This window comes from Candoia aspera, chromosome 2, assembly GCF_035149785.1.
Source record: "Candoia aspera isolate rCanAsp1 chromosome 2, rCanAsp1.hap2, whole genome shotgun sequence".
In the NCBI taxonomy this organism is placed as follows: domain Eukaryota; kingdom Metazoa; phylum Chordata; class Lepidosauria; order Squamata; family Boidae; genus Candoia; species Candoia aspera.
Window position 1 is genome coordinate 151,332,891 of NC_086154.1, and position 13,848 is coordinate 151,346,738.

General features: G+C 43.5%; 1 protein-coding gene across 1 annotated transcript in view; it reads right to left on the reverse strand.

Annotated features, from left to right (window-relative positions):
• Positions 1-5,091: 5,091 nt before the first annotated feature.
• Positions 5,092-13,848, reverse strand: part of S1PR2 (sphingosine-1-phosphate receptor 2) — a 71,265-nt gene continuing 62,508 nt past the window's right edge. The window contains exon 3 of the mRNA XM_063294306.1: positions 5,092-7,925. Within this exon, the coding sequence (XP_063150376.1) occupies positions 6,758-7,810 (1,053 nt within the window). The 5' untranslated portion in view covers positions 7,811-7,925 and the 3' untranslated portion in view covers positions 5,092-6,757. The remainder of the gene's footprint in view (positions 7,926-13,848) is intronic.

A 13,848-nucleotide genomic window follows, 5' to 3' on the forward strand; every position in this document is an offset into this window, starting at 1 on the left:
GGGAGAAGGAACAGGGAGTAATGGGTGGGAGATTGAATATTTTACACTCCTAGGAAGGTTGGCTACATTTTCCTACCTGCCATCAGGAGGAGGGAAAACATGGTCTTCTGGATGTTGCTGGTGTAAAATTCTCAGTAATTCTAGCTGGTGCAGCCAATGATGGAAAATGCTTATACTTATATTATAAATTCTTTCTTTCTTATTTATTTATTTCCTGCCTTTATTATTTTTATAAAAACTCAAGGCGGTGAACATACCTAATATTCCTTCCTCCTCTATATTCCCCACAACAACCACCCTGTGAGGTGAGTTGGGCTGAGAGAGTGTGACTGGCCCAAGGTCACCCAGCCGGCTTTTATGCCTAAGGCAGGACTAGAACTCACAGTCTCCTGGTTTCTAGCCCAGCGCCTTAACCACTAGACCAAACTGGCTGTTTGCAATGATTATTGTGATTAGTATATTTGGTTTTCCCTGTACAGTGCCATGAGGCCATGTGGAATGTGGTGGTCTAAAAATAAGTAAATAAGCAAATAAAGAAAAAGCAACATCTGGAGACCACTGATTCCACTCTTCTTATTGCTTTTGCAAATGCATGTATCTTATGCAACGTGCACAGGGAGAAAAATGCACAAGGGCCCAATTTAGAAGCAAACATTTTAATACATACATATCTCCATTAAAAGGGAGGAGTGTGTGTTTGTGTGTATAATAAAAGTTAGTGTTTCCACAGGCAAGATTCTGCTGGGATAAAGACGGTACCATTTAGTGTGTGCCAAAGAAACCTGGTGATATGAGTGGTGGATTGCACTCCCTGCACTTGCTAGGGTAAAGTTTGCTCCACAGACTGGCCCAGGGATTTCCAACTCTTCAGCCTCTATGGACAGAATTGATACCACAAATTACATAACTCTTTTAACCATTTAAAATCATGGGTGATTGTACAGAATCCTGGAGATTTATTATGATTACATTAATTGGTATTCCACAAGATATTTCCAGCCCCATCCCTGCCCCTACATTTCCAAGACACTTTGCTACATGGCCCTATCTGTGCTATTAAAAGGCCCTCTGATTGCAGTCTTGACACACTCAAGTGTGGGACATGCTATTCCTGCTAAAGGCATGTCCACAGAGTAGCCACCTGCAGGCTCAAGTGTTCCCAGCTGTAGCTTTCCTCTCTTCACTTTATTTAATTTATATTCCACTTTATTTTGTACAATTCAAGGCAACATATATATTGCTCTCTCCTCCTGCTTTCCACACAAAAATAACCCAGTGAGGTGGGCTGGGCTGAGAGAGAGTAAGTGGCCCAAAGTCACCCAGCAGCTTCCATCCCTTAGAACTCATGGTCTCCCAGTTTCTAGTCCAGCATCTTAACCACCATACAGTACCAAAGTGGCTCTCACTAAGCCAGCCTATCAAGGAATTGCTGCAATTCATTATGTGGGTGGCACAGGAAAGCAATGAGCAACAGAGGCATTCAGCATAGAATGAATGTATAGGTGTATTTCAATTTGGGCATAGATTATGGATAGGGAGATATTTCACTTTCTCCCAGAACCCAATTTTTATAAATTTGTCAATTTTTCTGATTCTGTTTTTGCAGAAATGTCAAGTTTGATTTGTTGAACTTGAATCCGCCCCCCACACATTTGCATTAAAATCTGAACGTAGTTTGGTGTACAGTTACCCAATTTTGGTTTCATTGGGTTGACAATTTTGCCTAATGTTACATAGCTTCTGCAAACAAACCATCTTAATATGGTAAATTTGTGTACATTATTTCCACGAATATATGCATAAATGAATATATACAGACTTGTGGCACCACAAAATTTGAAAAAGTGCATTTTTAAAAACAGTAATTCAGAAATGTACAAATTTCAAATGATAAGGAAATCTGGGTGTATTGGTTCAAAACACAAACGTTTGTTAGGTTTGTACTATATATAACAACTCAACAAATCAGGGATTGGGGATAATAGTAAAGAATGGATAATTTAAGATAAGCAATATTGCTTATGAGGATGCATACACACACACACACACACACACACACACACATTTTTGCTCTACTAAAATGAACTTTTAGATTTTGGAAGGTCTACAAGACCTTGAAAAATCTACCGGCATAAACAATAGTGAATTGGATGGTCACAGCATGAGCAATACTTGTTCTCTGTCACCTTAAACTCTGGATATTATTAATAATAACATCAATCAGCAATTTTTGCTTATCCTCTCCCTTTCAAGGTCACCTGCAATCAATGGGAACTTGATGGTTACTGATAAGATGTGAATGGAGTCAGTTGATTGGGGGAGCTTTCCTCCCCATAAAGGAGGAACACCCGAACGTCATGTATCAGTCTCTGAAAACAGCCAAAGGTCTTGCCCCAGATTTGGCCACATGGGAAGAGTGAAAGCGAGAAACCAAGTACACACTGTAGCCAAGGGAGGAGAGAGCCAGAGCCAGACATCTGGTGCAGAGCATCCCTTCATGTCTACAGAAATGTCACAGCAGAGCTCCTTCTTGCCAAAGGTGGGCCGTATTCCATGCCCCTTCAGACAAAGATGAATAGGCCTAGACACCAGCCAAAGTGCAGACACTGGTAGCATTTACATCCATCATCTCTATATTGATGTCAGTGCAGGCATGCATCATGACAACTCAGGAATACTTTACAGAGGGGCTACGTCACATCTACTGGCACTTGCATACTAAAGATTACATGCACATGCACATACATAGGACAAACATGGTGATACTTCATGGCTATGACAAGCAGCATAAACATACATGCTTCATAGTTTAAAGTTGCAGTCTGACATACACCGAAGTCCCATTGAACTAAATGGGACTTACTTTAGAGTAGGCATGCCAAAAAATGTGCTTATGCATGCACACACACACACTCACATACTTATTTCTATCCCGCCTTACTTAAATAATTTCCCATATAATTTGCTTAGCTGCTTAAGGTATATCCACAGGAAGGTAACCCACAGTTCCTTGTTACTCTATATTTTCATGTTTGTGCACTTTTTTCCTTGCCCTATCCGAACACCCATGTTTTATACCTGTTGTTTGTAACATCTCCTTGACCACATCCAAATCTACACTTTCAGTGCTTTCATCTATCCTGGGAGAGGTGCTGATGCTCAAAGCCCAACTAAGAAGTCAGTGTCTATCTGAGATACAAGACTTTGTGGCAAGAGATCAGCATTATAGACGTATGCTCACAGATGCATTTTTGCCATTTATGATAAAGACATCTCAGCTGATAATATCCCTATTGATGGATTCTAGAGCTGAAACAACTTTGGCTCAGATTGTGTCCTAGGCTGATTATTTCATAAACTGCACATTTGCCTGTAAGCACAATAGGCTATGATCCTATAATTCCTCTCCAAACTGCACTCTATATGGTTTGGAACCAGGAGCCATGTTACTCAGGAAGTGATAAGTTGTAATATTTTTGGTTTTCAGTTAGTTTGGGAGATTGTATTCATGTCTTGAGATTATATAAGCACGTGTAGTCCTCGTTTAGTGACTACCTTGTTTAGCAACCATTTGCAATTACAACAGTGATGAAAAAATAACTTTATGGTCAATCCTTGCATTTACAACCTTTGCAGGTCTGTAAAGCAAAGGAAAGCTGAAGTAAGATAATAAGCACAGTTGTGGTTTCACTTAGCGATGGCGTCGCTTAATGACTGATTGTCGGTGCCAATTGTGGTCACTAAATTAGTTGTATGCAGGAACTCATTCCTACAGAACACTGTTCTGGAGCAAAGAAAGTGGGGATGATGGGTTCTTTAAATTACCTCCTCTAGACCCTGGACTGCATTGTCTGTGCCTGAGGAGGGAAATGATTCCCACGCCTGCATCTCATTCTGATTCATAAAAACATCCTCCTCTCATCCTCCTATGGCATGTTCCTACACATCATGCTGGGTGAATCATATTTCCAGGCTGGAACCAGCTATTCAGGCAGGAAACACCCACTTCTGGCTTTCTCCTTAAAGGCATTGCTGCCTTTCCTGCTTTTCATCACTTCTTAGAGATGCCCCAACCTCAGATGCCCACTCCCCGCAAGCCCCCCAGCACTCCTTGGTTCTCACACGATAGCTTGATTGTTGTTGTTGTTGTTGTTGTTATTGGGATAGAAGTTAGAAAGCCTCTGTTGAAGACTGGAATTTCAGGCTGGGACAGGGATACTTAAGACAGACTGCATGCATGTACAAACCCAGCCTCTTCACACACATGCTTAGGGCTGAAGATTATTCTGATGCAAAATCTCCTCTCAGAATTAGTGTCCTTGGTGGCAGGTGGGGGGTGGGGGGAGGATAACAGGGTATGGCTAGAAGCTGCTGCCAAATGCAGCATCAGACCAGTCTTTCACATTGCCATTTCTTTCAAAAGGGGCCAACCACGGGCTGGTCACACACCTCATTCCCATTTCAATGTGAACTGCCAGCAAGTCCTGTTGACACCACCAGATTAGCGCTCTTGCCAGTGGGCTGGAAACTGGGGACTTGATCCTCCTGATGGAGCCATATGTGTTTCTAAAGGTCCTAGTTGCTGGCCTTCAACTTAGTCCACTACCGCACACTCTGAGAAGGGATGCCCAGCTTTCCAGAATGCTACGCTGAGGCCTCCCTGAGCTCTACTCTCCAAAAGCATCCTAGGAGATGACAAGGATAGATGTTCTCTAATCCCTTTCCTGTCCATGCCACTTGGAACAGGTGGCATGGACAGGAAAGGGGTTAGAGAACACTTGGGCTACAAGGCATTGAAACTGGAAAGGAAATGGATGCATAGAAGATGGAAAATCTTGCTGTAAGTAAATTTTCCTCAAGTTCTATAGAGCTGCCGGACAAAAGCAAAACCAATGGGAATGGTGGCCCCAAAGTTGCTGGTCTAACTGGTTTTATATTTCTTTTGTTTGGTTATAAATATTTAATGTCCCTGGATGGTAAGGCATTGCAGAAAGAGAGAAACTAGTCTTTCCCACATTTAAAAAAAGGGTACCACATGCTTAGAGTAGATGAGTGCTCATGTTTGAATGGTGTAAATTCCATTCATTTCAATCATGCTTCTGCAGGGGAACTTCCCCTGGACTGCATCTTATTAAATTAACTGAAGTTAGCGTTTCCCTGTTGGATCTCAGGCATCTAAATCTACAGTATTAGGCCAAACCAGGGCATGTCATAGCACCTAAGCTGCCCATCTGCAAGAGAGATTGAAATCTGTCCAGACTGAAACTTTTTGTTTGGCTCCTGAAGGAAAATCAAAAGGATTACTGCTGGTAATGATATCCATGCTGATTACATAAAATGACAGCAGCTATACTTTGATGAGGTTTTTTTCTGCAAGAGTTCTAGGAAATTCCAGCCTTATTTCAGCAACCCCTATGTGAAAGTGTGAAAAAATGAAGTTAAAACAGAAATCTTCCCTCTCTCATTTAAAACATTCTTTTTTAAACCCGCCCTTTCTTAATATGCATTAAGTCTATTCATACTTACTACAAGGGAACAGTCTGGGTAAATACAAGTCTACAGATTCAGATTGCTTGTATATGTGATGTTTTCAGAAAAATATCCCCTTAGCTGCTCTTATGATTATATCTCAGTTTAGCTTCAAAAAGGCCAGGCTAAGGAAGGAAATCGGAAACTACTTCAGGATAGGAAGGGGAAGGGGTGGCTACTGAAAGGTGGAGAAATACTTTGTTATTGCTTTGGAAAACACTTTTAAAACCAGATGTAAATCCAGTCCTGGAGAACCTAAATGCATTCTGTTCATGGAAAAATATTAAAAACAGAAAGAACAATTTTAGTAGGAATTATGATAGCTTTGCAATATTTCTCTTCACAAGAGGTTCTTATGCATGTGTGTGCATTTATTTAATCAATGTATCTATCCTTTACCACTTAAGAAACCCCAGATCTCAAAACTTGTTTAACTTTCATGTTATAGGAGAGGAAGAGACTTTTAAAAAGGATGATAAGAGTGTTTTGGCAAGGGTGAAGAGAACATATAGCCTGGCATCTGTGATGTCGCAGGTATGTACCCAAAGCAGCTCTACATAGAACTTTGGAACCAGCCTTTGCATCCTCTTCAGAAAGTGAAGAGCCAGATATTTCACATTTCCAGCAGCAGAGGTACTATCAAAATCCCCTCTGTGCTTCTAAAGATATGATTGTCTTCAACTTCAGTCACTACACAGGAAACCCAGGGGTCAGCTGGTTGGGATTATGAGTATTGTAGTTTTGAGTGTCTCAGACAGAAGACTGGTTTTAATCAACTAAACCTGCAAAAGACCCAGCCGATCAGAGCAAATGATTGCTTTGCTGGGAAGAATGAGTGAGTGTTTTGTGCAAAGAGGAGAAATCTGAAAGTATGGCTCGGAGATGCAGGACAAAAGAGGTGGGTCTAAACACAGGCAAGGGCAACTTTTAGAAAAGGGGAGAATCGTACCAAATCAGATTCTTGGTAGCTCAGCAGCTACCCACCCTCCCCACTTCATGTCAGTCAATCAGTCAGCAGTCAATCACTCTGTCTCACACATTCCTAACATAAAATCGTAATACTGTGCAGGTCTAGTGAACAAATGGACACCTCCACGTAAGTCCAAGGCAGGTTGATTTGGCCACCAGGACAATGTATTCATCAGATTTGTACCGCTTTCTTGGGTTCAATCCCACCCCATTCTTCGCCAGTGCCTGTCCATTCCATAGTTCCTTTCTTTGTGTCTTTTCACACAAATGTGGAATGTTCCTTCATGAAAGATAAAGTGGGAAGGTCCTGTTTTGGGGTGCACCGCTCTAAGGAACTGGAACTGCGGAGGGGGATCATGCAACGCTCTGCTGGCTTTCCCTGCCCCATCATCCCCCAGCAACAAAGCACCCGCAAGAACTCCTTCCTCATGTCTTTGCTGCGGAGGGTATAGATGAGGGGGTTAATGGCTGAATTGAGGGTAGCAAAGGCAAAGAAATACTTTGACTGGTAAAGGATGGGGCAAGACTTCCTGGCGCATGAAGCGTCTATCAGGAGGATGGTGAAGGCAGGCAGCCAGCAGATGATGAAGGCCCCCAGGACAAAGGTCACTGTCCTGAGCAAGGCCATTGTCTGTGAGCTGGCTTTCTCAGCATGGCTGGAGCGGACGATGCAGTAGATCCGGACATAGAGGACCACAATGGAGAAGAGAATGACAGTAAAAATGGTAACCACAAAGACAATGTAGCTTTTAGAGTAAAGGGGCAGAACAGTGGAGCACTTCTCAAGATCAGACATGCAGTTCCAGCCAAGGATGGGCAGCCCCCCAGTGGTGGCCGAGATGACCCAGCAGGCCCCAATCAGCAGCACCATTCGGCAGTTCTTGTCACTACTGTAGAGCTTCACCTTTGTGATAGCCACATGTCGTTCAATCGCAATGGCTAACAGACTGAAGACCGAAGCTGCCAGGGTGGTAAAGGCGGTGCCTTCTCTCACAAACCACTGTATCGGAGTGAGGCGAAAGGTGGCTGGGCCTGAAAGCACGATGTTGGCAATGAAAGCCGAGCCAGCCATGAGGTCTGAAAAGGCCAGGTTGCCAATGAAGATGAACATGGCTGAGTGGAATTTCTTGTTCCTCCAGACAGATATGAGCACCAGCAGGTTCTCCAGGATAATGAAGCAACAGAGCACAATGATGGTGATGGCAATGGGGGTCAGTGAAGACACCTCATCTCTCTCCAGCTTATCTTTAGTGTAGTTGTAGTGCTGGAAGATTTTGTTCTTGTCGAAGTAGTACTTGTAGACGTTTCCCATGACTGGTTACAGAGGTACCCCCCTGGGGAGGTCTCTATCAGAGGGCATTGGGATAAGACCGCACCAGAAATAAGTTCATTTGAAACAGAGGAAATGAGGGCCAGCTAGGTGGAATCTGGAGACGAAAAAAGAAACACAACATCAATCGGGCTAGTTGCTTAAAACAGCAGGCGAAAACCCAACATGGAACAGGTGTGGGGACAGGGGAAGCCACCTGTTTTAAGAATATTCATCTCACTTCATCAATGTGGCCATTGTCTGAAGTGATCTTCCTATTGGATAAACCAGCCCCCCCTCCCTAAATGCTCGGATTTCATCTTTTCTTTCCTTTTCTTTTTTAAAAAGCAGTCTTTTGGATTAATGGAGATGTTTGAGGCAGTTGCTAGTTGAAAAACCTGACCCTTGCTTCCCACATTCTGGCTTGTTAGCATAGAAATCTCCAAAAGAATGGCATTGTTCACATGACAACATTTGTTTTATGGAACATGGCTTTATAGTTGGACCACATTAATCATGTTCAAGTATACATAATTAAGTTCTTTGCTGATTTGTGCTGACAAGCTTAGGGAGGAGTGAATCTGACAATTTCAGTACAGTTTTATATTTTTCTTACCTGAAGTTCAGATTATCCTGTTACTGCATCAGTCTGTAACTTAAATTATCCTGTTACTGTAATCAGTCTGTGTTTCTTTGCATATTTCAATTTTCCTAATTTATAGTCTGGGGCAAAACATTTTCCTCTGTATAAATGTTCTACCAGGGCCGCAACTGGGGGTGGGGGGGGGCAAGCGGGGCATGTGCCCCGGGCACTGTGCTGGGGGGACACCAAAATGAGCGCTGGGGGGCGCGCCAAAATGTGGTCTCCGAATCCATGTTTGCCTAGGGTGACAGAGACCCTAGCTGCAGGTCTGTGTTCTGCAGTATATTTTATCTTCATCGATATACACATTTTCATGTACATTTCTTCCTAGTAGAGGCATTTTTCATAATGTATACAGCTTTGTGTGCCATAGTTTTGGAAACTATGAATCATTAGGGACAGCAGCATTTCACTTCATGCAATATTCAAAAGGTTCAGAATGATGTATAAACTTTACAAAGTGAAGGCCCAAGCAACTACAAGGATTATCTCCTTCCACATAGGTCACCACCACATTCTCAGAGTGCCTGTTGCAGGGCCTACTAGACATGCTGGTCATCAGCAGTTAATTCTGCTTTCTTCAGGAAGGGTGCATGTTATAGAACTTGCTGTTATTGGAGTTGAAGGAAATGCCTTCATTATTAAGCCTCAGAAGCCTTTTAATGGATTAGTGTTTTAATGTTAAGATCTTAGCGTCTTATGTTTCTTGCTTTTACCAGTGTTTTTATGAGAGTTTTATGAGAGTCTGTTTTTCAGGCATGGAGGGAGTTGGTGATATAAACAGTTTCCAAGTATATAAATACATGTTGATATCTTTGCACTGAATGCATTTCTTCCCATTCCAGTTTAGGCTTCTGCACAACCTATCTCAGGCCTGCACAAGAAAATCATTTCCTGTCTATGGGCCCTATTCTGATAGTGCTTTTGTTAGTAACTGGGAGGCAAGACTGGTTTTTTTTGGCTGGGTCATACAGTTAAGTTGGTCATGCTTATAATCCCAGATGCTGGCTGGACATTACCAGCTGGACCAGCTCAGGTAGTTCAATAAGCGCTGTGCAAAAACAGTCCAATAATCATGGGTATCCCTGAACTTGGCTGGATGCTATCCTTCCCCAGAAATATCTGGTCTTCCCCCACCAGCCCTGGGGAAATCAGCTCCAAGGTGCTTTCTACACTTGTTCAAAATGGTAGGCTCAGAGAACTTGATATTTGAGAGATGTGGAACAAAGCTTGAGAGATATGAAACAATGTCCAAGTAAAGTCTTCCATGAGTCAAGCTCAACTCCCAGTGACAATATAGAAGTGGTTTGCTACTACTGCCTTCTTCTGGGGATTTTTTTTTTTTTACTTCCCAGTGTAGCTTACAGCCCTGGGATGTCATGATAGTCTCTGATTCAAACCAAGTCTGATACTGTGTAGCTTTTCTGAGATCAATCAAGGTCTGCTACATGCTGCCATCTGGTGTGAGAAAGTCAGGGGAGTTATAAACGTTGGTCAGTAATTATTTATATGCTTCATGTATATTATCTCTGGAATCATCCTTGCAGCAGTGTTGCAAGGTAGGTCAGTGTTGTTATTTCCACATTAGGCCAAGATTGAGAGAAATGTGGGTTAACTAAGGACACAGCTGTGGTACGACTGGCAGTACAAACCACCTGATTCATAGCTCAGTCTCTTGGGGAAGATAAGACAGGCACATTCATTGCTGGTTAGAGAGCAGAGGAAGAAGAGGTTTCCTGCTATGACAGCAGGCCGCTGGACCACTCCTTCCCTTCTCATGTGTGACCCTTTACAGGCCAATTATTATTACTTATTCTTGTTCAGAAGGCAAGTTCTTCCATGCATAGGATGAAGTCTGAAGAAGGATCTGTTTTCCAGGGCACACCAGATTTAAGATCATATCCCTCTTAAGGGGGAAAGGTCTCTTCCCTAAGGGGCCACTTTGAAACATGCAGCCAGTCAGCAGTTTGCCCAGTGGTGGGGGCATATTACCAGTTGGAACTGCCTCTGTAACGATCCCCCTTTTTCATCACAGTTTGTCCAGTGACCATTCCTTTCCATTCCATTCCTGTGTTTGTTTACTCTAAACACAGCAATAATTAGTGATTCACTGGCAACTCTTGGCAAATCTATGAGGAAGGGCACTCAAAAGGGCACTAACGTTCAAGCGCCAGATAATATAATGCAGGTTGAGTCAAACCATTGGAACAACCAGCTCACTGTTGTTGAATCTTACTGCAGCAACTCCGACAGAAGGCTTTCCATAGTTTTTGTTCTTCAGAACTTGTATACAACAGAGGTCCCAAGAAACAAACTTGGAGCTTTCAGTATGCAAAGTATAAACTCTGTCACTGAGCTATTTTCACCAAACTGTAGCGTTAGAGGAGGACAAAAACACACTTGGTAGCATATACTCAAATAAGAATGGCATGGTTGGTGTTTCAAGAAATTAGTTATTTTCCATATTTGGTTGCTAGCTTGAGAAGAGGCCTAAAATGTGGGTCTTTGGCACCATTTTCCCCTGGGTCTTCTAATGACATAGACCCAATAAACTCTCTTTTTTAGAAGGAAGGGGGTTGGGAAGCAAAAACTAGATCAGGCATGACTATAACCCACCAACGTGGTGGCCCTCTAGAGTCTTGGGACTCTGGTTAGTCAGGAGTGTGTGAAAACTCAGAGGCAGTAAAATCTCTGAGCACTGTACATGGCTGGCAGACTGCATTTGGCTTGATAAATCAGGCCCAAGATTTGAGGAAAGATTAGCAGAACGAGGGTTCAAATACTTAGGTCTGCTCAACACAGACCTAGCCACAGAATATCCACAAACATCACTCGCTTTTAAGTTCCACCACTCATGGCTTTGATCTTTTCAGTCTGCTTTTAGAGAACATACAGTAGAATGCTAATGAGATTCCCACATTTAATCAAACATCCGTATAACAATTAAGGTGTGCCTTGGCTTACTTAAAGACATAATATGATTGTCAAAGAAATAAGGCAGGCATTCAAGTAATAGCGTTGCTCTTTTTTTTCCCATTAAAATACATTGTGTTTCAACTTTCACTTAAGTAGTAGGTTGGGAGCCCCACCTTCCCCTGAAACGTAAGTCTCCAAGAGCTAGAAGCCTGAACCCCAGACAGCCTGGGAGAAGCACAGTGCTGCTCCTCACTCCCACGGTGTGTTTGTATGGAATACAAAGTGGAACTGCTTCCCTCCAACTTAAAAAACCAGGCAAACCCACTGCTCGCTTCCCACCCCAAATTATTAATGACCTAAAAAGCAATTAGACATCAGCCCCTCCCATGGCCTCTGGAAAGGAGGATGCCTGCTGGGATGGGCAGCAATGACTATGGGGCAAACTGGTGTATAAACGAGTACTTTCGGGGCAGTTCCATCTCCAAAGCAAGGTGATGTCATGTACGCAAGAAGCAATGAGAATTTGGCCACGTGCACCAAATATTGACACAGCTATTATAGGAAACACTAATCACAGCTGGGTAAGGTTCATTTCCTTTCAGCTGTAGAAGCATTTATCATTCTGGATCTCTGCCCCTCCATCTCCCTAAGTTGCTGAACATATTGGACACGTAGCAACAGGAAGTTCAATGCATAACAACAGGAGCCAAGTTGGCCCTTAGAAAATCCTCACCAAATATGTGGGCAGAGAAATTGGGTGGATAAGTTCTTCAAATGGCTCTAGATGGAGAACTTCTCCCACCATTTCTCAAGGTCAGGGTTCCTCCTTAGCAGGGATGGTTGCAGCGCTACTCAAAAGGCTCTCTGGGGAAGTTCCCTCATGATAACCCTTCCTCTATGACTGAATTAAAGTGTGGGAAGTCAGGGGGGCTGTAGACTACTGCTGAGATGATTGATAAACATCTTGGTAGATAATGGGGAGGCAAACTGCTCCTCTTCCTTGCTTTTGTCATTGCTCCTCTCTTGAGTATGGCAGATAAGTAGCAGCAACAATAAGGAGAAAAATATCAGATCAAATAATCAGAAGACCCTCTGTGGTCCTGGGCAGGTACCTGATGTTGCAGAGCTATGATATTGAAACCAGGGCTTTCTAGGACAATCCAATCACCACCCCACATCCTTGGATGGGGCCTATAATTGACTCTAAGTGTGTCAGGTATTATTCAGCCTACTTGTCAAAAACTCCAGGTCAAAGATGGCTCTTCAAGAGCAAGTGGACCCAGGAGGTCACTCGGCAAGACCCGCCTGACCACTTGAAAAACTTCCTGGTCAGGCTTGCTTTCCAGAAGATTAAGAGATGCTTCCCTCCCAGGTTTGGAAAGAGAGAGAGAGAGAAAGATGAAAACACTGTCTTTATCGACCTGCCTCCATTCAGTGGCTGGGAAGAGGAAAGAACAGTAATGTCAGGCTCTGCCTGCTACCCAGTAAAAACACAGACGTTAGTGAAATGCCTGGTGTGTGACTTTTCTGATCTCTCCTGGGCTAAAGGCTTTCCCAGCATTCTGCAACAGGTTATGTGCCCAGTGAGCAACCCAGTAAAACCAAGAGAGATCAGCTCCACACCTCATGCACAATTTAAAGGCAGGTAGCAAAGACCTGTGAAGAATTTCTTTGGAGCCACCTGGAGATTTTCCAGCAACTGCCAGTCTACAGGACAAAGAAGCTAGCTGAGGTGACTTGCAAAAGAAGGAAGAAGCCATGGCTACCTCCCAGCCCTCAGCGATGCCTCTGGAGCGCCTATCAGAGACCAACTATTTGAATTGGGCCCTGAAGATGGAGATGAATCTTCGCAGAGAGAATCTTTGGCTGCCAATTGGTGAGCAAAACCCCCAAATCCCAGTGCTGAATGGCTGAGACAGGATGAGCGGGCTAGAGCCACCATTATCTTGGGAGTTGAGGACAATCAGCTAGTCCACGTGCGAGGCATGCAGTCTGCAAAGCAACTTTGGGACGCTTTGAGAGACTTATATGTAAAGGCAACAGCAGGGAGTAAAGTTACCCTGATGAAAAAGCTGTACAGAGCCTACCTTGCAGAAGGAGGTAGCCTTCCTGAGTACCTGCATCATATTCAGCAGCTGTTTGTTGAGTTGCAGGAGAGAGGAATGGAATTTACACCTCTCACAAAATCATATATCCTCCTGTCCTCACTGAATGCAACGTGGGACACGCTGATCTGTACCCTGGAGGCTATGCCTGAAGCAGACCTCACCCCATCGTATGTTACACAGTGCTTACTCGCTGAATGGGAGAAGAGAGAGGAAAGATCCCCCCCCCCATCTCTTCTGGAAAGCTGCAGTACCAGAAAACAAGGGAAAAGAAGGGAAAGGAAGCTGAGGCCACAGCACTAGCCAGCCTGCGATGCTTCACCTGTGGTTCAGCTGGACATTTGCAGAAAGACTGTGCCTTGAGACCCAAGAGTAGA